This window comes from Cornus florida, unplaced genomic scaffold (assembly GCF_030987335.1).
Source record: "Cornus florida cultivar Cherokee Brave unplaced genomic scaffold, ASM3098733v1 CherokeeBrave_3.0.0_Hap2_Chr03, whole genome shotgun sequence".
In the NCBI taxonomy this organism is placed as follows: Eukaryota; Viridiplantae; Streptophyta; class Magnoliopsida; order Cornales; family Cornaceae; genus Cornus; species Cornus florida.
This window is the reverse complement of record NW_026775573.1, coordinates 4,246,992-4,272,864: the sequence shown is the minus strand read 5'-3', so window position 1 is coordinate 4,272,864 and position 25,873 is coordinate 4,246,992. Positions and strand designations below refer to the sequence as shown.

General features: G+C 36.0%; 1 protein-coding gene and 1 pseudogene across 1 annotated transcript; both read right to left on the bottom strand.

Moving 5' to 3' along the window:
- Positions 1 to 587: 587 nt before the first annotated feature.
- Positions 588 to 15,622, bottom strand: LOC132299122 (tubulin-folding cofactor D). The gene is made up of 17 exons (XM_059795585.1): positions 15,303 to 15,622; positions 13,438 to 13,985; positions 12,665 to 12,767; positions 12,189 to 12,365; positions 9,667 to 9,858; positions 8,352 to 8,468; positions 8,045 to 8,149; positions 7,041 to 7,211; positions 6,730 to 6,945; positions 5,580 to 5,778; positions 4,520 to 4,725; positions 4,200 to 4,424; positions 3,530 to 4,093; positions 3,172 to 3,441; positions 2,782 to 2,826; positions 1,501 to 1,686; positions 588 to 1,348 (listed from the first exon to the last, which is right to left on the bottom strand). Exons 1-17 carry the CDS (start codon positions 15,501 to 15,503, stop codon positions 1,061 to 1,063), a joined length of 3,813 nt encoding a protein of 1,270 aa, XP_059651568.1. The 5' UTR covers positions 15,504 to 15,622; the 3' UTR covers positions 588 to 1,060.
- A 9,304-nt stretch (positions 15,623 to 24,926) lies between these two features.
- Positions 24,927 to 25,025, bottom strand: LOC132301836 (small nucleolar RNA R71; annotated as a pseudogene).
- Positions 25,026 to 25,873: the final 848 nt, after the last annotated feature.

Below are 25,873 nucleotides of genomic sequence, written 5' to 3'. Positions count from 1 at the left end.
ACTAGCAAGTTAATTTATATATTTATTGCATATTTTCCATAATATACTGAATGCATCACAATCTCATCATCTGGCACTAAATATTTTTATTCAATGCACAGTAATATTAATTTGCACTAAATATTTTTATTCAATGCACAGTTAAATTAATTTGCAAGACTGATCGATCCACTTGTCCATCTTATATTATTGTCATGACTTTTTCCAAAAACAAATGATCCAAGAATTGAAGATAAATTCATTCAAATTATAACTCTGGAGTTAATAACACGAAACGTGTAACCAAGTGTGCGCTTGTTGTATATATATATAAAAACGACTTTAGGTTGACATATAGACACAAGGATGATAGACATTAGGAAGAAAATCCTTCTAGAATTTGGATTCCGCTGTTCTTTTGATTATAAAGTGGAGTGAATAGTAAAACACATGACCAAGAATTGTGACACTTTTTTCTTCAACTATGATGTTGTCTAGCATATGATATATATATATATATATATATTCTGCTGAACCTGAAAGTTTGTAGCATAGACTGGCCATTCTAGCCTCTTAATACCCACCCATCTTTTAATACAACAGTCGAGTCTCATTCAATCACATTTTAAGCCATGTCCAAATCACATCGTTAAATAACCAAATCAAGTTTACACATGGTAATAGTATACAAAATAATACAAACATTTTTAGCCCTTAGCACAACTCATCTGCTGCTCATTCTTCAGCATGCATTTACTCCACTTGGTCTCTTTCACCCAGAACCAAACAAAAAAAAAAAAAAGTTTGCACAACTCATCTGCTGCTCATTCTTCAGCATGCATTTACTCCACTTGGTCTCTTTCACCCAGAACCAAACAAAAAAAAAAAAAAGTTTTTTTTTTCTCCCAAGCTCCATGCTGGTCATCGATATAGATCACCCGGGCTCAGTCCATAAGTGGGACAATCATAACTTTATCTTCAACCAAATTAGGTCTCCAAATTTCCATTCCCTCCCCATTTCTTCTCGGAGATCAGAGGGAAAGAAAATTAACGCGTTATAATGTACAACAAAAATGATTAGTCAGAACCCAGATGACCCGACTAGTGAAGAATATAATGCATTTTCATCTGTGGCGATTGGCTTCTCAGAATCCTTGTTTGATTTTCCATTGCTATTTCTGAGAAGTTGCCCAGTTTCTAAACCAGCCACATCAAACAACTGTAATCTTCGTTGCTTTGCTTCTTCCACGTCATCTTCCCAGCAAGTTTCAGAAATAATTTCAAGTGCTTTCTCTACTTTATTCTCTGCCACAAGATTGTCATTTTGCAGGAGGACCAGGTATACTTGTTCAGCAGAAGCCTTTCTTATCTGTTTGAGAGAAATTATAAAGAATCAATAAGCAATGTTCCATTAATCTTGCATATTTTCCACAATTTGTCAAGTAATTTACTGCATTTGGTATAAAATTACTAATCTACAAGGCAAGCTCATTTGGAATAAAATTTACTTCGACCACTTACCTTGGGGTATCGATGGCCAAGGAAAGTCAGAAGATGAGAGAAGGCCTGGATGTTGATGGGCTCTGAAATTGAAGCAATATAACCAAGAATCGCGATTCCTGCATATAACTTGGAAAAATCCTTTGATGCCTTCAACTCAACAGTAAGAGAATCCAGAACACCAGCGCAAAAGACTGTAGTCTGGGCCTACAATTTAAGATTGAGAACCATATTAGAGAAGAAATATATAAAATTTCAGACCTTAGGTTATCACAAAGATCGTAAGGCATCGAGAACCATGCTTTTAAATGGCTACACAAAACTGAACAAAATGAAAACTGTTCTAAATTCAACAAAGCCTATTCCCTACTTATGGTTGGCTACAATGATCTTATTTTTTTGTTCCAATCTATCTAAATGTCATAGCCTCAATCAATTCTTAGGATTCATGTTCATAATGATCCTGACAAAAGTTTTAAGTTGGCTGCCAAGCTAACCTATAACCTTCCTCCTTTTTCCAGGCTTGGGGGCAGGTGTGTGAAGATAAGGCACCAACAGGGAAACAAGTATTAAAAAGTAGAAACTAACTCAAGATGCCCATATGATTTGGAGAAAGAATGCTAACACGGAAGAACAAAAGAATAAAAAGACGAGAGAGAAAGAGAGTTCAAAACAAAATTGGTACATCTTCTTGGGCCACTAAGACAAAACTAAGTCACTAACTGAAGCAGTGAGTTTTTTATTTTTTATTTATTTTTTTTTTCCTGAGTGCACTTTATTAACAACAAACAACCATTACAACAACGGGGAGAAATCAACAAACCCTCCACAAGCAACAAAGCTTTGGAAGAACCACTTCCAAACTACAACAGAACACCAAAAACCCCAAAAGAAAAAAAGAAGCAAAAGGGAACCTAAACCAAAAAACAGAGGAACAAGGCTGCCAACAGCAGAACATAGCCCTCACAACACAGCAAGCATTGGAAAGCCAGTGATTTGTTTGTCAAGCAATTAAAATATACAATAACCATAAAAAGATTAAAGTTATTAAATACTCATCATGAATTTAACAATTACTAACAAATACCCAAATACATTTTGACCTTGTGGCCCATCATACATTGTAAAGAGCTAACCTCAGGCTTTATTTGCAGAGACGGGAAGGAACAAAATAATTTAGGGGATAAGTATTTAGGAAAAAAAAAAAATTAGGGGATAAGCAAGTGTAAAGTCAATTGATTAAAACTCTATCAAGTACCATAGAAACAGGCACAGAAAGAACTAAAGTAGAAGTCGGCTGACCTCCATATTCAAGAAGACCTTTTTGCTGAAGAGAATCTCAATGGTCTGAAAGTAAAAGTAGATTCATCAATATTATAGAACTTCAAAAACAAGGCTAAGAGATCTTTAAAAAGGTGGATATTCTCCCATAACAAATGAGTATATACTGAGAGCTGTGAGTGTGTGATTGAAAACATTACACTACTTTTAGTAGTAGTCAGGAAAAAAAAAATGTACAGCTCATCAAACAAAAAATTGGCAATAATACTTATTTGAAGAAATTAGAATACAATTGGCAGGCAAGGAAATGCCATCAACATGAAGATGGACAAATATTCATTGCCATTTTACCATTGAAGTAAAGCTTTACTCATTCGAAATTTTAGAGACGGAATTTCTATATTGAAATACCTTCAAAGTGGGTATAATGACTCTATCACATCTTTTGTACTGTTGGAGAACCCAGAGGATGTCAGTGCATAAAATGAACTCCCTGGAGTTTCTTTCATTGTAAGCTTCCATTTCACTCTCTTGAAGATACTTCAACAGTGCACTGAGTGATGCCTTTCTTAAAAAGTCTTGTAATCCACCAATAGAAATAACTAATCCAGACACTACCGACTTGCTGTAACAACTAAGCTGAAGCAACTGAACAAAACGAGGATACAAGAAACTGGGAACCTGCAAGCAAATACATATAGGTCTTTATGGCATATAAACCAAATCACTCACCAACAAAATTAGGGAATTGATCTATATCTATACTTACCCCCCACTTTAAATCTGCTTCATTGGAAACAATTTCTTCTAGTTTTTCCCTATAAGGTATGAAGGGTACAAAGGTTGTTTTGTTGTACAAAATCCTTTGAAGAACATTTGCAGCAACTTCTCTTATTTTATCCATTTTTTCTACTGCTTGCTTAGCAATGCCTCCAACTAATCTGGTTGCAAGATTATCATCAAAACATGAATGCCTCTGGTTGGTATCAACCATGCCACTCTTATGCTGCTCTGAAACAGATTCGACTCCGTGTGGTTTACCCAGAAAGCCCATGGAATCTCTCTTGCAGAGGATATATGTACATCTCTCAAGGCCATACATAGCAGCCTCACGAACCCAGGAACCTACATCACCTCTGTTATCGACAGAGTAATCATCTAGAGCTTTAAATAAACTCTGCATTACTTCATTCTTGATCAAAAGAAACAGAGACAAGTCCTCCTCAGAATGATAATCAGAAGATTCTCTTGTCTCAGTTAATGTTTCACACACTGATACAAGTCCATTAACAGCATTTACCCGTGCTTCAGCATCCCTATCCGCAGGGTTATCCTGCACATGAAAAAGTGTCTAGTCATGTACCTCATTCATCCAATTCTCTCTTACAAGTGGCAAAATTCAGTAATAATTGAAATCAAGATTCTTCCATCAAGTATACCTCAATTTCACAAGAACTACAAAGCTTTAGTAGAACATCTTTCCATCTTTTGGCCAGAAATTCAAAGGGCAAAACACCTAATGCCACTGCTGATCCTCTTCTTGCTGCCACATTTGAATCAGTCAACTGTTCCAGGTACTTTGACGTGATATCCTTAGCACCTTTATCATTGGTGGAAACAAGGTATGCTGAAACAAATTGCTTCAAGGCTTTAACTGCAGCATTCTGTATATCATGGGGAAAACTAATTAATGAAATTAGGGCATTACAAAGGAAAAGCAAAAACAAGCAAAAGCGTAAATGAGTTAAAGACGTAAGACCTGTATATTAGAATTAGGATGTTTAAGATTTTCATTGAGGGTGTCCAGCAAACTCCTTTTTATCTTTTCTGGCAAACATACATGACCAAAAGAGATACATTCAATGAAGCGGGATACAGCCGAACGCATTATCTCTCCACCCTTCCCACGATACAACCGTGCTTTCTCAATTGCAGGAACTATACCAGCAACATTTTTCTGCTTATCTGTAGTAGAAAATTCAGAGAGGAACATTACTCTATTTATGCACAGTTAAAATTAGGGTTCAAGGAAAAGAGAAGAACACGGAGACACTGCTTGGAAATTCTGTATGAAGGAAAAAAAAACTCTGACCTCCTCACTCCAATATCTATTCTATATATATGCATACACAAGAGTACAAAAATAATAGAAAAACCAAAATACCCCTATGGCGTAAACTAATTACAAGTGTGCCCTAATATAGTTATTCTAACATGCACAAACAAGCTCAAAAGTAAATCGTATAACAAGTTGAGAAATACAAATGATAAAATTGTCTAGGCTACATAAAGTTATTTAACAGGAAAAACTAATAAATGAGGTTTTCCTTACTTTTCCTCGAGAATCTAACACTTTCCACTATACAACTAATGGGTACATCAATTCTTAATTATCCATTTACATTATGTTAGAGCATGCAAAGTATCCAACTTTTATTAGCACAGCAATCACACATTACAGCCTCAACATGTGAGGTGACTTGTGAAAACCTCAGAAAAAACAACAGTATGTTTATTTTAAAATATAAACACATCACAGGACATCCTCAAAGCACATAGTCATTGAGCACACCACACTTGTCCTGTTATGAGTACACTTGTCCTGTTGTCCCTTCCAATTTCTCCTTGTCACTCAACCAAGCAAAGGAAGTTAATAATTTTTTTACCATAAATTAATCCTACTATCTTCCTATTCAATTCCTTTCAATTCCCCATTTCTTTTCAATGGACCATTAATCTCTAATCACACAATAGAACAGCTTCAAGAGCATTTTCAATCAGCTAATAATAAATGCAAAAGAGCAGGTAAAATTACCAACCAGTGGAAAGAGCACAATCACACTGATATAGAGCGAAAACAAGTTCCCCAGTTGCTAATGTTGCACCATGACGCATGCACAAATCTGATGAGAGAGTGCAAGGAACTAATCTCTCCAGAACAGAATTGGCAAAATATTCAGGATCATACTTTACAAGAGCGGAAAGTGCGTTGCAAGCAAGTTCTCTCAAGCCTTTATCCTAAAGACGCCAACCATGAAATAGGTTACACATTGAACAGCCAATAATAATAATAATTAAAGTAACAGGGAAAAAGTATCAAAGTCTTATTAGAAAAAAAACAAGACCAGAAGCATAGATCTTTGATGCAGGTGTTACATGTAGTAATCATAAATGGTGGAATAGAAAAAAATAAAGTAGTTAATTGAAAATAAGAGTGACAAGTTGCAAAAATGAAACATGCCAAAAACTGACAAAAAATCTCTGTTTTATATGATGTTCTTCTGCCTGGTCATCTAGTGTTTCCATAATTTCAACTTAAGCCTTGGATAGCTAGTATTTGAAGTAGAAAGATGTGATGATATAGATTATACTGGAAGAAGAGGGAGGAATCTAAATGGGTTCACCATTTCACCCTTATTGTTCTTGATGTAGTCGTCTGGGAACTCTACATAAGCAATGATAGTTTGGCAATGGGAGTGACGTCGTTGTGTGTGTGTGAAAGAGACAGAGAGTCGTCCAAATTCCAGTTCTCTTGGACTGTAGCTCTTGCTTTAGTGACGTTTGTGTATTTCTTTCTTTCATTTTTCCCCTGATGCTTGTGTATTTCACTGGAAAAAATCATCTTCCTGTGCTATTTAAAATTTTAAAAAATCTGTTGTTCCAATTAAGTACTTTGTAGTATTTATCCCTATAATAAATTGTAACATGCAAGTAATCATATCACAAGAAGTTAGCATCATTCTGTATAATTGTTACGGTGACAGAAGTAACAGAAAGTAGATGTAGCATTCCAATTATCAATATTTTTCTTGACAAGTTGCTGGAGCATCCTTTTTGAGTAAATAAACATCTCTTTAGTTTTCACATGAAATCAACAAGTAAAACACAAAAAGGAAAACAGCCCAGTTGTAAGTTATGTCAGAGAAACTTGAGGGGGAAAAAAAACACTAGTGCAATATTAGAACCTACCCAGTGACAGATCTTGTTATATAGCAGTTCATCCACAAATGGGTAAAGATATCCATCATATTGAGCAATGTAGACAGCAACATGAAGATAAGAGTTTACACGCGAGGATAGAGAAAAGTAATCAGCTGCATTCACTATGTCAATGCCATGAAGATAATTCCCTTGTCTCCCAACATTCTCTTGGAAAGCAGCTGCGGCGGCTCTTCTACAGTTAACCTAAGCATTGCAAAAGCTTGGTGGGTAAAAGAAATCCTGTTGAAAATTTAATCATACAAAACAAATTAAACAAAGCAACAGTACAATGTTAGCACCTCACGGTCATAGCAGGCTACTGTTAAAAGATGTGGAGCAAGCTGTTCCAGTATGCTTTTCATATCTGTGTGAGAATATGCACGACCAAATGCCCAACAAACATAAGCAGCAGCATCCCGGACATGAGACCCAACGCTGTGAGGACCTCTACGAACATCATAATGTAGCGCCTGCCAAAAAGTTCTATCCATCATCAGTGCCCATGATGTAAACTTATATTGCAATGGGACAAGTGTTTCTGATGTTAAATTCTCAATGTTGTAGAATACATTAACTCCTATTGAAAACATTAATCAACAAACAACAAAGTGATCAAGGAAGGAGGAAAGGCACGTCAAAGTGTAGAATGAATGAGAGTTGCAATTTACACCAATATTCACCACTCAAAAGGAGAACAGTCAATCGGGAAGTAACATGGAAAAGCATGCCCCCAGGTAATTACAAAATAATAATAATAAACCCTAAATGAAAATTTGCTTTGGAGTTGCGATATGATGCATGTATGATATAACTAGCACAGAACACAATTAAAAATAGCAAGCAGTACAGGAGAGCAATACATCGATCCTGAAAGAAGTAGGGAAACATGGATCGTACGTCGTTGTCCCTTTAATTTGTTAACTTAGCCAAACCAATCAAAAATTTTGATTGATATACCATATAGCTTTTAAGCAAAGAAATGGTATAGACCATTTTATGCCAGACCTAGAATAATGTCATTGGGTAGTAAGGCGAAACATATGATATACATGGCTGCTAGAAATTTGTATAAAAAATTAAATGAAATTAATTGTTAGAAAAAGGCAGAGAGAGAAAATAAACACAAGTAAAATGAGTCTTTTTTGAGGAAAAATAAATCGTTGATTGATACAGCATATGCAGGTCTATAAAAGTGAAAAAGAAATATATAACTAAACAAAATGAATTAGCTTAAATTAAGGACTCTCTCATTCATGTATAACTTTCTCATTCATGTATCACTAAGCATGATAAAAAGAACAACCTTTACAACAACAGGTACAACTTTGGGAAGACTGACAGGTAAGAGCAATCCTCGACGTGCCAGTTCAGCTAATGCTAAGCAACCTCCATGCCATGAACCATCTCCCTAGAAAATAATGACCAGCCATCGTAACTTTAATCCAGGAAATTGGTACAGGAACATGTAATGAAGCACATGAATAAATGTCTGTATCACTGATTGTGGCATCCGCAGGTATGTGTAAGCCATAGATTATTAAGAATTACCATATTAACAACAAAATAGTGAAAAAAAAAAAAAAAGACTGAGAAAAACTGAAACAGCATACCTCACCAGGTGAAAACAGCTCAAGTACAGATGAAAGGACTTCATCTGAGAGGGCATATGTTAGACGTGAAGTTATACGGCCAATACCTTTTGCAGCAGACCAACGCACAACAGTATCCTGAAGTAACAAAAATCAGAACAGAAAATCAACAGAGAATATTATACACAAGCAAACTATACGAAGAGGACCCCAAGGGGTTGGTTCAAGTGGGTAAGTAACCATTAGGTCTAAGGTTCGACTCCTCTTGGGTGCAAACAATACCTTAGAGGTGTGCGCGCGCACGTGTGCGTGTGTGGGGGGGTGGGGGGAGAGAGTACCAAGTACCAATTTGGAAAATAAATAAATAAAACTAGGATAAAGCATCACATATCGACGCAAGTCATCTTTTTAGTAAGAAATCCACAAACACACATTAAGCAGTCCACTATGTTTCAGAAGGAATTTAAAAGTACACATCAAGGCTTTTAGGCTCCCTGACAAGTGTCTCAAAACCATAGGGTTGCTCAGTGACAGAGCTAGGAATTTACTCTAGAGGAGGACCCATTTAGCCTTAGTTGAGAAAGAGTAAAATCAGAGAGGGAGTTTGAGAGAAAGAAAGGAAAGGGAAGGGACTGATTCAGGATAAAGTTGTAGGGGAATTTTGAGGATAAAAAAGGTTTATGGAAGCAGCATCGTGATAATTACTGTAAACATGTATGCAAAACTAAAATAAATTTTTTCATTGGAGGCAGCTCCCTCCAATGAGCCCCATGTGGCTCCATTCCTGGGGTAGTGCTCAAGCTCAGAAAGAAAACTAAATGCATGGAAGGTTCTTTTGAATCCATATTCCCATCATATCCTAACATGTGTTGCAAGATCATAGAAGAGTTACATAGTAGGAAAATTTTCAGGGCTTCAGAGAACTATATGGTTGTCAAATCCATAATTTTAGTGGCAGATATTACTACATCTTTTTTGAAAAATCTTAAAAATTACTCATGCATAAGTATTCAGAAGTGCTTTAAATCTTTCAACAATTAAACAATTTTTAAAAGCTCTTTCCTGTGTATCGAAGTCATACCATCTCACCACATCACAAAAAATCACTCTTGTGCATGGTCACGAAATGAATGAGAAAATGTCATTCTTTCTTCAGTTCTAAAAATATATACATACATATATATATATATATATATATATATATATATATATATATATATATAAAGAGCCTAGAGGTCATACCAGCATCAATTTAATATCTTCCTGGGTAAAACATTACTTAGATATACATGAGAACACAGTCAGATCACGATAGAATCTCACCCTTTTGACATACCGTATCTCTTAAACCAGACAGCAACAACTCAATAATCTCTTCTACAATTTCCGGAACCTCCATATCTTCCTCTTGTAGGCAGCTTGAATTTTGTTCTGAACTGGAGGAGTCCACACCTGTATCACTATTGCATTGATCAATTCCGCAGGACACATTTACTGAAATATTCTGTCCAAGTGTGTTGTTTCTACCCTACACAGAAGGCAAATGAGTAAGGCAAAAAGTACAAGATAAAACTCTAGCAAGTTTAAGAATTGATAAACTTTCCAGATAGCATCAAGCTCCAGAAGCCTTGGTATAAGCGAGAAAGTAGAAATATACAAACAAACAAAATATAAACATTTCATCCCAGCACACAAGCAGGCACACAAAAACATGTAGGCAAACACACGTATAGGAGATAAAAAGAGATAAAATCTACAGAATACGGAGTTAATCATTCCAGTGGCTCCTCCAACACTTTTGTGATCATTACAAGGACAGAAGCTACTAAAACTCTAGGTATATGAATAGTGATAATCCCATATAGCTAAGGAGAAGCAAAAATGAAGACCAATAAAAAGGAAGAAGTTGGTTACAAATTCACCTCCAGTCAATGGAAAAGCTTTTGATATATATTTTAAGGATAGAGAAAATCGATTAAGATACGTTTACGTTTAACATCTGCAAAGAAGACCATTGACTGCACCAGTTAGAAAGATTGACATGGTCCACATGAGGGTAATACTAAGGGAAAGGGAAGACCAAAATTAACTTGAACAGAGTTAGGAAAGATAGATATTGTAACATGTCATTTGGCTGAGGCTACAGCATTAGATAAACCAGAATGAAAAAATGAAATTTATGTAGCTAACCCCAAGTAAAAATTTTAAAAAAAGAGGGGAAGCCTTGGGAAGTTTTTCACCAGAAGCGAGACAATCGGCAAAACTCGGAACCCATCCTCTATGTGGTTGTGACACCAGTCATCTATATAGATAATTAAAATAAGGGAATCTATTGAGTGATGGAAAAAGTAAGTACAAGAGGCCACACTGAAGCCATAGACTTGAAAGCATTGTTTTTCGCAAGGGCATCCACCTTCGAACTGGCACTCAGAAAGGTGAGATTTTCAAACAATCACCTGTGTGGTGACTGGCTCTAAAAGTGGTTCCATGATCTTCCAGGAGTCAACAAGCAGGAACAATTCCATTGATGAATGTAACCTTATTGGTCGCCACATTGGTTCAGTCTGTTATGAGATGCTCTCTGGGCAAATTAATACAGTTTTAGACTATTTGTTTGAAGATGATACAGATCATGGTTTTCTCTAAATCGGAAATATTCACCCAAGTTATTAGTTATTAAACTTTAAATTGCTGGTGGAAGGAGGGAAATTTTATTTTTTGAGGTGGTTTAAGTGCATCATCTTCTTGACCACCACCCCATGTCAAACACTTTACAACCCTCCTTTCTCCAAAAAAGTTAGCACGTTCTGGACCTTGCAATGATGTATACCCCATGGTCAAGGCTAGAGGACCTAAAGATAATCTCCTATGAAAAATCACGGTCTTGCCATCTTGAAATCTTAGGTAAGAGAAATGAAGAGTTTTTTATGACAAAATGAGCATGCCACATTTTGTGGCTCTTGCATGGTTTCATTCAAAGTGCCACCATTCTAGTAGGCAGCTTCATTGTGCCCTTGTGCTATATAAATCACACATGCCAATATTTAGATAAGTATCTTCAGAATGTAAAAATGAATTATATGAAGATCGTGCATGAACACTTCAATTGAAATGTCTCTTCCATAACACTATGACAAAATTGCTTAAAGAATGTTACATGTTATGGAGGAAAGATCAGATTAGAAAACTAATCATGCAACACATCTGTTCCACATTCTATAAAAACAAGACATGCTCAGCACTGAAAAAAAGTAGATAGAAAGAAAAACTTCTTAGCCAACAGTCTTATTCAACAAATTTCTTAAATATGCAGTTTTAGGGACTCCAACAATATGTTTATCTTCCTATTTATAAAGACAGTCAGCCAACACCTTAAAATTAAACTCAAATTTTTCAACAGTAGTGTAAAAAGTGGAGACTAGTTGCAAGGCAACTTGCAAAGTAACGACAAACGTTGAAACAGAGACTGTAAGAAAACAAAACGTATACCAAATATGTTAACTATAAAGCATACGTTTAATTATCTCATATTTTTGAGACAAGTAGAAACATGAGGCTTAGTTTTTTTCTGAAAGGTCATTAGCCCCTTAAGGTCAGGTGGCCATTTGATTGCCATTTGATTGGTGTTGAATTTGTCCGGCTTTGATTTGTTCTAGTCTATAGGTCATGTTATTTTTTTTTTTTTCCTTCCATCAAAAGGATCAGTCATCTTTCCTGATTGTGTTTGTGTTCTCTCTTGGTTTCAATAATTTTTTCTGCTTTCTTAACAGGAGAAGGGTGAAATTATATAAAATGACATATAAAAAAGAATTCAAAGACATTCAAATCATACAGTACTCATAATTCAGCAGTTCTAACCACGTAGCGCCAGGATGGTGAACGATGAGGGAGGCAAATAAGCCCAATCCGCTGAGTTAGTTTTACCAAATATTTACGAAGTAAGGAACTCCTAGCTGCCCTATTGGACTTGATCAAATCTGATGTATCATTCCAAACAACAGTAACCATATCAAGTAGCAATTTTCTGCTGCCAGCCTGCATCAGTAGTAAGACTGCAGGATGTTATCCACTATTTTCAGAAAAGAAAACAAAAAGAATACTCGTTAAGTCGCTTACAAAAATTTTTAACATTGGAGACGTAGTTTAGCTTACAAAACTTTTGAACAGTTGGCAGTGATTTGCGAAGAGCTTTAAATTAAAAAATTTCTTTTCATTTGATAGCGACATTTGAATACCTATTTTACCATCTTGTTAATCAAACGTATTAACTGAAACCACCATACATTGTAACATGATTATGATAAAATAAAGCCATTAGAAAAACAAAAGCAAACCTTGAAAATGGCAGCCATTGCTTCCACGGCACCAAGTAATCGAAAGTGATCCATGACATCATCTTCGACAGAAGATAGAACTTCATGTGTCCAGTCAAAGAAGCTAAAGAAGAAATAATAATACTCTATGTCAGCTCAAGCAGAAATAGAATAACTAATATGTTCAGCATAATAACACAAAGTTTGGCACTCTAAATCTATCTGCCTTGCAAGTGCTCGCACTTTCAATCATAGATTGGCACTTCAGCAAGGATCCACAGCCAGTCAGTGAATTACCTATCATGACAGCATGATTCTGTGTGCTTTCACTTATTCTTTAACATAGACAACACCTGATCAGCTTTTGAATACAGGTAAGATTTAGTGTGGAACACATAGCCTCCGTTGTGATTATTAACATGCTAGTCATAGTGTTACTACTTCATGCTAACATTCTTGCTTTATATATTACTTTAAAAATACTAAATAATTTTTCTAGTAGATAAAATATTTTCAACATAATTGAATAATGTACACCTATAGATATTAACAATATAGTTGTTCATATACCAGTATTCATATTTGCTTCTGCAGTAATACTGATAGTATAGCAGCAAGTATATTTAGGTTACATAAGCACTCTGGAGACTCTTTGGTCAACAACCCCAAACTCACTCCACTTGCATTGATCACTTAAGAGTTAGACCAACCTTATAAAGAGTCACAATACATAATGCCATAATATTTCATTGTGTTGTAAATACCAGAAAATGCCTTCATTTTATGAGAAAAACCTGATAAAAGCCTTCAACATATCTGGGCGTGTTAAAAGCCTTGAGAGCAGCAATCCAGCTATGGTGCGCATTGGACCAGCACTTGAAAGGTAATCCTTAGAGAATCCTAATATTCTCAGTACCAAAGGAGGCGGCTCATCTCCACCGAGGTAATTACTATTAGCAATACTTGTATCCACAGAGGAGATATCAAAAGGAACCAGCACAAGGATGGAAAGCCACAAAAGCATCACACACTGTGCCTCCATCTCTCCCGTACTTTCTTGCCGCAGTGATGTCACAGCAACTGTGTCATGGCATTTCTCCAAGAGAGATACTGCAAGTTCTAAGTCAGAAACCTGATGGGGAAAGAACTTAATAACAGCCTTGTATCCACAAACTGTAACCATAGAATAAATTATGATGCATAAGGGATTGATTATTTCAAGAACTTCATTGGAGGCTACCCCAAGTTCAATTGTTTTAGAGCGGACAATGAACATCAGAGGAGAAACTATGCTCTCCAGGTAAGGTTCTAGTAGTTGACCCTGTTCCTGGTACTTGTCCATCTGTATAATTGGGAAAAAAAAAAAAAAAGTCCAGATTCAATCAAATGGTTTCTTTCACAATAAAATATGTGAAAAACGGTAGCATATGGAGAAACCAGGCAAATGTTAAAGAAAAAAAGACCAAATAAAATTATAGTTACTAATAACTTAAAGCTGGTATAGGTTTAGGCTTAGCCATTCCTGGTTGCAGTGAGTGGCAAGTTAAATACACTATAATGGGGCATCGCCTCATCATGCTTTGTCCTTTTGTTGACAATAAAACTCCATTGCAAGCAAAGAAGATCGTCAAAGAGCAGCAGAGACTTTCTTTTTCGAAAGAGGAATAAATAAAAAAATAAAAAATAAGAAAAGCCAACTGCTTTATTTTGTGGCATTTCAAAGACTTCCTCAAAAGGAATCTGTGCCCATGTTTGCACTTCATAGCACCCAAAGGATTGAACAATACATCTCCCTAAGCAAGCCAATTGTTTCCTTTGCGGCATTTCAAAGCCTGTAAGGAATTCTTTGATCCAATCATTAACATTACAAAAAATATCATCCTCGAACCTCGAGTACAGTTAAAAACTTTCAATGGAGGTGCTTGAGATCAAGCACATCACAAGGGCTCTCACTTCTACCTTAATGGTATTTCCTTCACCATATTCTTTACAAAAAGGTAAAAATTCTTTTCTCTTTTTTTTTCTTTTTTTTTTTTTTTTGGTTTCGATAAGAAACCAAACTGATGCACATGCGATGTATACATGCAATTTCAGATTGTAGTGACATAAAAGGCAGATTACACAGTTGACATACAATTGAGGTTCCCAATAATCAAGTTCCTAAAAGCAGACTGCACTCAAGCCGAATATAAGGTATCCCAATTGTTGAGTTTGAACCTTCTTGCATTGAAAATTACCGGGTCAGTGGATTGTAAATTCAGAAGCAACAATCTCATTGAAAAAGACCCATGGAAATGGCCAAGTTGCTCATCAACAGAATATTTCGTTCTACAGAAGTTTCTTGCTTCCAGTTTCCTTCTCTCTATAGACTAACCCACTTCCTTACTAGGAAACATGTTCACTTTGATTCATTTCAGTATTGCCCTATAAACTAAAGAGATTCATAGGAGAAATGAAGTAATATCAACCTATAACACTAAAAAAATACAAGTAGTTCCAAATCAAGCACCAAACGAAACCCAATCCTAAAAATCTAATTCAAATTTATATACATATACACAAACATGTAAAAATGTCAGCGTAATCAAATTATTCATTTTAGCAAATATAGTAAAATTGAGAAGTGTATAGATTCAGAGAAGCAGAAGAGATGGATTACGATAGACCGGATCTTGTAAGCGGAAGAGAGATCAGAGACACGGCCACTGGAAACGATGCCGTCAAGGACAGACTTCACCAGTTTCCATTCTTGAAGGAAGCATGCTTGAAGAACTGTCTCCTTCGAATCGTGCTCGTAGTCTACTTCTTTCTCTACCATAGATTCATCCATCTTTGGGGTTTCTTCTTCCTTAGTCGCCATTGTAGAGAGAGAAAGTCTAGAGATGCGAATTTAGGGCACAAATACGTCTTCCCGCCACCGGTTGTTCGATTAATTGCCGGTGAAAAAGGCACCTATGTAACTCAGATTGTATGTGTACACTAGACAGTACAATGGAAGCTACTGTGCGTTGGTGGATCCGTGTGTACGGGTGAAAGTGCGGGCCCAGCAAAACCCTACCTAAACCCAGATTTTTGTGGTATCGGGTTGGCCCTATACCGATTCATTGTCAATCCAAACCCCGAACATTTCTTGTTGGCCGGGCTAACTGTGCCGACTCGATTTTCCCTTTCTATAGTCCGCAATATCAGTCGCGGTTGTTGTGTAATAAAATCGAACATAATTTGTATTTTTTTCTCTTTCAGTACATATATTTTGATTTTTGAACCATTTTTTGTTTTGTCCCTGAGTCTTAAATCAAAGAGAGAGACTCAAAACAGAAGAAAAAAGAATCCAAATTCAATCTCTAGGCGTGATAGAAAATAAAGAAAGAGGTGAGGCAAATCGATCAAGGCTACTTGATATTTCACCAAAACTTTTAACAATCTCATACAAAAAAACTCCAAAGCGACGACGATGAACAATAAAAATGAACCACAACTTCTATGAACGACAAAGTTTTTCCTTTCTTCTTTATTTCGTAATCACTACCACTTAACTTAAATTTGAGTCTAAGAAACACCGGGGATAGAGTTAAAGTCAAGTCTTTACAGGTTCATTCAATTGGCTAACCAAACTGACCATTAGGTTTGCTAAGTTAAAAAAGAAATGATAACTTTAGTTACTAAGAAAAAAGAAAGGAAATTAAATGATAGTTTTAATCTACTATCTATTTTTTATTGATTAATAAAAGGAAAAAAAAAAAAAAATTAGACAAATTTATAGGTTAAGTATGTAGTTCTTGAACATGACATCCACTGACAATTAAACATGCTTATACTAGTATTTGATTAGTTATTTCAAGTTTAAATCAATTAAAGATATCAGCACGAACTAGAATTGGATAAATTAAATCCACTTTTATCAGTGAAAAAAATAATTTTGGGTGGACCGAGTCCTCCAGCATGCATAGTTCATATTAGCAAACAAGAAGTGGATAAGATCAAAGAGGTCACCGGTTCGAATCCGGTTGGGCCTTTTTAAATGTTAAACTTTTAATTTCCAAAAAAAAAAAAAAACAAGAAGTGGATAATTAAATTCAATCCAGTCCCAAGTCCAAAACAGCTAAATGCGAGCATGACTAATATCAATTACGTGTAAATTGGTATGGGAATTAGTTCTAAGGATTGTTTTTGTAGATTCAAGTCAGTTTGGGAGTGAATAAGATCTCACAATCCTAGAGTCACATAGTTTCCCCTTTGTTGGAACGGTTGCAGACCAAGGGTCTTAAGTCTTAACCACTTGTTACATAATTTTTCATAAGCATCTCCCTACCTTGTATAATCCGAGGTTGAGAGGTTTGATAATTACTGCTATCTTTTTTTTTAGTGTAATTTTAATTTTGTCTTGAGGGTAAATTTGGTATTAGGAATATCACATTAGCCTATCATTCTCTTTCCTTCCAAAATCATCTTTCCCTTTTCTTTCATTCTAATCATTTATACCAAAAACAATTTTTTTATCACCCTCTGTTATCTTTCTTTTGTTTTCTTTTCGTCCCATTTCCATTGTACCAAATTGGGCCTCAGAGTTGGGTTTAATCGGAGGGAGGGTCATGGAATGGGCATCAGGACAAATTTGAAAGCCCGTGTGTGCAAGTAGTCCAATTGATAAGACAAAATTGTTTCTTTTTTTTTTTTTTAAATTAACAAAAAATTCATACACTTTATTCGTTATTATCGACTTTTATTATCCATTATACTACTAAATTAGAAGACTCTTTGGTCACAAAATTGTAAGCCAAAATTGTTGGTAACAAAATTGTAGTCATCAATAATTGAGTTTAAGAAGAAGGTAGTTGGGTGAAGGCAAGTCTGATTATAAAACTGTAAAATATTGACAAACTTTAGGTGGGATGTGATTGGCCGGCTGACAGTCTTCCGTCCATGGTGTGTATGTATATTGTATAAGATTTGGTTGCGTCATGTATAAATTGGATGAGATTTTGTTGCGTGAAGTGGCCCAGCGATGTGCATGATTATGTGTTCAAAATATAATAAATATGTGTGTGTGTATATGTCTATATATATATATATAGAGAGAGAGAATAATATTAAGTGAGAGAGCTTAAAGAAATAGAGATAGAGATAGAGACGGAGATACGGAGAACGAAAAGAGAGAGATGAAAAGCTTTCATTCATATATCTCAAACAAAGATGCATAGCCTTTTTATAGGCTATTTACACAAAGCTTCCCAAATAAGCCTTTATAATGCTTTTACCGTAGGCCTCTGCAATTTTCCCTTACAAACTTCATTGTGATCCCATGGATTACATAATTCATTGTGGACCTTACACACCCTTATATATATAACACTTTCCTTGAAGTCCACAATATTATATTAGGAATATGCCTCGTTAAAATCTTATTAAGGAAAATTCAGTGGACAAAACCCTAGTGAAGGAAAAAGAATACAATATTCTTGTGCATCAGAAAATGGTATTGCATAGAGAAAAAACTGTCTCATTAAAACCTTGCCAGGAAAATCCAGTGGGACAAAATCTGGACGAAGGAAAAAGAGTACGGCATGCCAATACCTCTTTAACTAATTGCTCCCCTTCATTAGTTTAACCCTGAAGATCCTTTAGTTAACGCATTCCAATGTTGTACACCAGCTCTTTAAATGTTGTAGTTGGAAGCGTTTTGTGAATAGATTTGCTAGATTTTCACATGAACGTATCTTCTGAATATCAATATCACCTATTTCCTAGAGTTCATGTGCATAAAAGAATTTGGTGAGATGTGCTTGATCCTGTCACTTTTAATATACCCTTCTTTCATCTGTGCAATGCATGCCGCATTATCTTCATATAATACTGTTGGGCTATCTTTTATTAATGAAAGACCACATGTTGTTCGAATATGTTGGATCATTGACCTCAACCAAATGCATTCCCTGGTTGCTTCATAAATTGCGAGTATCTCAGAATGATTTCAAGAAATGGCAATCATTGTCTGTTTCATAGATCTCCATGATATAGCTGTGCCGCCACAGGTAAACACATATCCTGTTTGTGAATAAGCCTTATGTGGGTCAGAGAGATAGCCGGCATCTGCATATCCAACTAATTGAGGACTTGATGCTTTTGAATAAAACAATCCCATATCAGTTGTGTCACGAAGATATTGCAATATGTGTTTGATTCCATTCCAATGTCTGTGGATTGGTGCAGAACTGTACCTTGCTAATAAATTGACTGGAAAAATTATGTCAGGTCTTGTGCAATTTGCAAGATACAAAAGAGCACCAATCGCACTGAGATAGGGCACTTCAGGACCAAGGAGTTCTTTATCATCCTCTCGAGGACGAAAATGATCTTTCTTGATGTCGAGTCATCGGACAACCATTAGAGAGCTCAATGGATATGCTTTATCCATATGAAAACGTCTCAGAATCTTTTCTGTATATGTTAATTGATGGATGAGAATATCGTTCGAAAAATGTTCAACTTGCAGCCTAAGGTAGAATTTTGTTTTGCCGAGATCTTTCATTTCGAATTCTTTCTTTAAATAAATGGCCGTCTTTTCGATCTCGTTCAATGTTCCCACAAGATTCAAATCATCAACATATACTGCAACAATAACAAAACCAGATTCTGATTTGTTAATAAAAATACATGGACAAATATGACTATTCACATACATTTCTTTGAGCAAGTAATCGTTAAGGCGATTATACCACATTTGTCCAGATTGCTTCAATCCATATAAGGATCGTTGTAATTTTATTGAGTACATATTACGTGGTTTTGTTTCAGGCATTTTAAATCCTTCTGGGATTTTTATATAAATATCACTATCTAGTGATCCATATAAATATGTTGTAACCACGTCCATTAGATGCATATGCAATCTTTCTATGACTGCCAAATGTATTATGAATCCAAAGGTAAGTGCATCAATTACAGGGGAGTATGTTTCCTCATAATCAATACCAGGTCTCTGTGAGAAACCTTGAGCTACTAGTTGAGCTTTGTATCTCACAATTTCATTTTTCTCATTACATTTTCGTATTTGTACCCAATAGGATTAACAACCTCAGGTGTCTGGACTACTGGTCCAAATACTTCACGTTTAGCTAATGAATTTAGTTCTGCTTGTATTGCTTCTTTCCATTTTGGCCAATTATTTATTCGTCGACATTCTTCGACTTTTTGAGGTTCCGAATCCTCATTATCAAGATCAAGAGCAACGAAATATAAGAATATGTTGTCGACAACAATTTCATTTCTATTCTATCTCATTTCATAATTTAATGAGATCTCATCATTTTCAAGTACCTTTGCCTCATCAAGGGCATGTGCCTCATCAAGTGCCACATCATCATCTGTTGCATTTGCCTCATCAATATTTATTATTTCATCATTTTTAGGTACCTGAGACTCATCAAGAGCATCTGCTTTATCAAAAACTATTATCTCAGATTGATTAATTATATCTGTTGCTCTTTTGTGGCCTCTTCAGGAGTGCCAGCTTTTCTTTGTGATTTCCTGTTACGAGGAACTATATCTTTTGCACCAACTGGTTTACCACGCTTCAGGCGTGTTTTAGATGCATTTGCTGCATTACTGACAGAAGGTCCCTCAGGGATAGCAATTCGTGCTGGCACATTTGCAGCTGGTATATGTGATTTTATAACTTTCTTTGTATCAGTAAATGCATCAAGTAATTGATTTGCAACATTTTGCAAGTGAATGGTCCTCTGAACTTCTCGTTCACATTGGTTTGTACGAGAATCAAAATGAGACAATTCCAGGGCATTCCAAGTAAGATCACGTTGCTGCTGTGCCTTTTCTCCCCCTGATGGTGGGAAAACAGTCTCATCAAAATGACAGTCAGCAAATCGTGCTTTAAAGATATCACCTGTCAGGAGTTCAAGATATCTAATAATAGATGGAGAATCAAAACCAACATAAATTCCAAGTCTACGTTGAGGACCCATTTTAGTACGTTGGGGTGGTGCAATTGGAACATATACAGCACAACCAAAAACTCGTATGTGAGAGATATTTGGTTGTTGACCAATAACAAGTTGCAATGGTGAGTACTTATGATAAACAGTTGGTCGTATACGAACTAATGATGCAGCATGCAATATGACATGACCCCAGGTAGAAACAGGTAATTTTGTTCGCATAAGCAAAGGACGACCAATTAACTGAAATCTTTTAATAAAAGATTCAGCCATACCATTTTGAGTATGAGTGTGTACAACAGGGTGTTCAACATTAATTCCAACTGACATGCAATAATTATCAAAAGTTTGAGAAGAAAATTCAGCGGCATTACCAAGATTGATTGTCTTAATTGGGTAATCAGGAAAATGTGCCCGTAATTTGATGATTTGAGCAAAAAGTTTAGCAAATGCAACATTACGAGTAGAAAGCAGACAAACATGTGACCATCTTGTTGAGGCATCAATTAAGACCATAAAATAACAAAATGGTCCAGAGGGTGGATGAATTGGCCCACATATATCCCCGTGAATTTGTTGCAAAAATGGGGGAGACTCAACAATGACTTTTGAAGGAAATGGTCTAATAATCAACTTACCTTGTGAGCAGGCGGTGCATAGATGATTATTTGGTAAGATGATTTTTTGATCCTTTAGTGGGTGACCATGTGAATTTTCAATAATTCGACGCATCATTGTACTCCCTGGGTGACCAAGTCGATCATGCCAAAGTATAAAAAGTTTTAGGTCACAAGATTTTTTATGGATCACAGCATTTGACTCAATTGTTCTAATGGTTGTATAGTATAACTCAGAAGAGAAAACATGGAGTTTTTCTAATATCAGCTCTTGCCTGAGGTAATGGAAGTAATGTAGAGATATTCCACATTTCTTGCATTTGCGGTCTCAATATAATACCCATTACGACGCAAGTCTTTAAAACTCAACAGATTTCTCCGAGATCTTATAGAATATAAGGCATCATTGATTTGTAATCTTGTTCCATGTGATAAAATGATGTTGGCTCATCCAGAGCCTTCAATCAAGTCGGTGGGACCTGATATGGTACTGACACTGGCGTCTGACAGAATTAAGTGGGAAAAATATTTTTGATCTCAAAGGATTGTATGTGTTGTTCCACTATTTGCAAGATGATGAGCGCTAAAAAGTGCGTATTTAAACCCCTTAAGCTTAGGCATTCTATTACCTTTATCTATCTTACTTTACCATTTTAGATTAATTTCGAATTATTTCCATTTTCAGGCACTTATTCCGAAAATAAGCTAACTCAGCCAAATAAGAGCTTAATTGAAGCAATTCTGGGATTAAACAAAAAACGGAGCAAAGTGGAAAAAGAAATAAACAAATGAAGCCAAAGGTGGGAAGCAACAAAGTTCGATCGATCTAAGTCCAAGGTTCGATCGATCGAACACTGATCGATCTCAGTGCTTCAAGATAGATCCAAACCTTGACCCAAAGCAGAAAGTCCAATGTTCAATCAATCCAACACCACCCTTCGATCGATCGAACACTTTTGTCCTTATTCAAATGATTGATCTTATCCACAGCTGTACCACCCTACCAACCACTTTTGTCCTTTTCCCAAAAATATCTCCCAAAATATCTCGGATTTGTCTTTTCCCAAAAAGCTCAACCAGTTGGATCGATCCAGCCTCAGTTCGATAGATCTCAGCCAAGTTCGATCGATCCAAGTCCAAGGTTCGATCGATCGAACTTTCTCCAGTGCGAAAAAGTTAAAAAGCCAGCTTGTTCAATCTGTCCTCTATCCAATCATTAGAGAATATTTTTTGCACTACCTCAGCTCATTTGGTGTGTCACTTGACCTACCAATAAAAGGAATATGATGCACTTTTTGAGATAGAGACAATTCTAAGGATTATTCTCAAAGGAGGCAAGCTTAGAGGAGGAGGAGGCTAGAAACACCATTGGAGTTCTTCATCAACAAGGAGCAAATTTCTTCCATGGAGTTGGCCCTTGAGGGTTGGAGCAACATTACCATGAGTGGCTAGACATCCTCTTGGGGTTAGAGTTAGCCCCAAACATGTTTTCTATATCTTAATCTTGTGTATTATTAAGGGATTAGTGTTGTAATTAATGTTTTGAAATTTTGATATATATAAATCTTGATTGTTCAATGATTTATGTGGTTAAATGCTTTCAATTGATCATTTCATTCTATCCATATGTCTTTGTATGTTAGAATAGATGTTCATGTGCTTGTCTCTATTTTTTGTGTTATTGATGCATGTCTATGTGTATTGATGCTATAGATCTAGAGATTGTCAAAACATAGTGCTTAATGGAATGTTCTTGTGATTTTCTTGATGGTTCATACTTATTCCTTGATGGATTGTGCCTCTCCCTTATTTTATTTTCATGTTAGTAGTGTAGATGTAGTGTAGTTGTAGTGTAGTGTTAAATGGGAGGACAATCCATGCTTGTTGTTTGATGATCCATGTTTTTAAATGCAAGTAGCATGTCTCTAACCTTGTGTTGTATTTGGATTGTGAGCTTAGTGAAAGGATTAATGACTTGTTTTGATCTATTGTGCCTTTCACATGTTGTTTAGACAATATATGCTTCATTGCTTAGATATATTATGCCTTTTACATGATGTTTAGACAATACATGCTTAACTAGTCATCCTTACTTGTTGAATCAACCAAACACACACACACACACACCAATATTGCAACACACCATTTGCCCTCATTAGTCACTTGTCAATGGTATAGAAATGCATTGCTTGGTGGTGATCTCTAAACCCCAAGACTTTTCTCTCTCTTATTTGCTCTTAATTACATTATTTTGTTATCACTTAGTTTAATTTAGTTGATCTCTAGTCTAATCAACCAACCAACCAACCAATTGTTTGATCACTCGACCTACTAGCCCTAATAGCAATTCCACAACTTTGTTCGACCCTCACAATCCCTTGGGATGATCCCCACTGGCCCTAACTATATTTATAGTGAAAGGTAGTAGTGGCTTTTATAAATGTAAAACTCTTGGCCCTCACCTAAAATTAACATTCTCAAACTTGATGGTATGACGACGAGACCACCATAGTTTTTGGCGCCATTGCCGGGGATTGATTTGATTAGGCAACGTCGGAATTGTGGAATCAATTAGGATTAGTATTCTTTTGATCATGTCTTTACTTTGTTTTTATTTTTCTTTAGATTACTTATTGTGTTTGTTCATCTTTGACAAGGAACATTGAGCTAGGAGCCAAACAAAGGAACATCCAAGCAAAGGAGCTAAGTAAGCAAGGAAAAGTGCTAAAAATTTAAAAAAATTGCTAAACTAAGCTTTAAATTTGGAGTTGAAGTGCTAAAGGACCTTTGTGAGACTTTCTTTACTCAATCCCTTAGTTAAATCGTTGGCCCGCGTGGAGGCTTGTTTTTATTTGTTATTTGCATCATTATTGTTAAAGCATGGAAGTATGAATTAAGTGTTTGTGGAAGAAGTCTAATTGCATTGTTGTGAAGGCATAATGTTTGTCATTCTTTGTGCTCGTTGTGTTTTGCATTGTGCATGCATGGTGGTCGTTCATTGAGACCCACTCTTGTCCCTCTTGATTTGCATCTTGAATCCATCGTTAGAAATCCTAGGGGAAGAGGAAGTTCAAATAGAACCAATCTGTCAATGGATGACCATAATAATGATCATGTTAAGGATCTTGGTCACATAGACCAACAAGGTATCCTTCATCCAAATGTGCATAATGAGAACATACAAGTATTATTAGGCATGCCTAGGCCATTCATTCACTAACCACCACAACAACAAGGCCAAGCTCCATATAGAATGCCAAGGCCACTGTATGCTCGACAACCTCCCATCATTAATCAAGGAATTCAAAACCAAGGTGTTCATGTTGCACTTCAAGTAGCTAATCCACCTCTTGCTTTAAGAGACCATTATGTGCCTAATGAGTATAATGCACCTACATGTATCCAATTGCCTCCATTTAGAGCACATCATTATGAAATTAAGCCACAAACCATTCAAATGCTTCCTAACTATCATGGACTTCCAAGTGAAGAACCTTACAAGCATTTGGATGAGTTTATTGAAGTATGTTCCACCGTAAAATATACAGACATGCCGGAAGAGGTCTTAAGATTCAAACTTTTTCCATTCACCTTAAAAGACAAGGCAAAGTATTGGTTTAACAATCTTAGGCCTTTTTCAATCACTTCTTGGGCAGAAATGCAACAAGAGTTCTTGAAGAAGTACTATTCAGTTTCTAAGACCAATGCCATGAGAACCTCAATTTGAGAATTTTCACATAGGGATGGAGAAACGTTTCATGAGGCATGGGAACGCTTCAATGAATTGCTTAGGAAGTGTCCACATCATGACATGCCCAAATGGCAATTAGTTCAATATTTCTTTGAGAGCTTATCGGACAATTATAAGGGTATGGTTGATGCTTCCATGGATGGCTCATACATTGATAGGCATGAGGATGACGTGTGGCGTCTTTATGAGAGCATGAGTGAAAATTCTTTACATAGAACATTTTCATCCAAGAATGGTAGAAATTCACAAGGTAGGAAGAGTGTTGGCTTACATCAAGTCGACCATTTAAATGAAATAGCCGCCGAAATGAAGTCTTTATCTCAAAGGTTTGATCAATTTTTTATTAACCAAAACTTGGCGAACCAAGTATCTTTCTTCCCTAACCATTCTCATCGTGCATCAAATGAAACATGTATGACTTGTTCTAGTGTTCTTCATTCTACTTTTCATTGTCCTTACGGACAAATGCAAAATGAACCTAATGAACAAGTCAATGCAGCTTTTGTGAATCAATGGAACAATCCTTATGGTACTCATTATAATCCAAATTGGAGGAATCATCCGAATTTCTCTTAGAGAAACCAAGGAGAGGGCTCAAATCCTTCCCAAGGCGGTTTTCAAGGGAAGTACATTCCACCTCCACTTCAAAACCAAGGATCCCAAGGTTATAGACCTTATCAATTACAAGGGAATCAATTTGCTAATTCTCATTTTCCCAACCAATCTTATTCCCAAGGAAATACTAGAAGTCTCGTCTTAGAAGAAAAAGTTTTGAATGCTTTGGGCACTTTAAAGGCTAACACACAATTGCTCCATTCTCACTCTCAATCTATTGCGAAGTTAGAAACCCAAGTAGGGCAAATAGCAAGCACTCTTAATGCAAGAGAGAAGGGAAATATGCTTATTAATG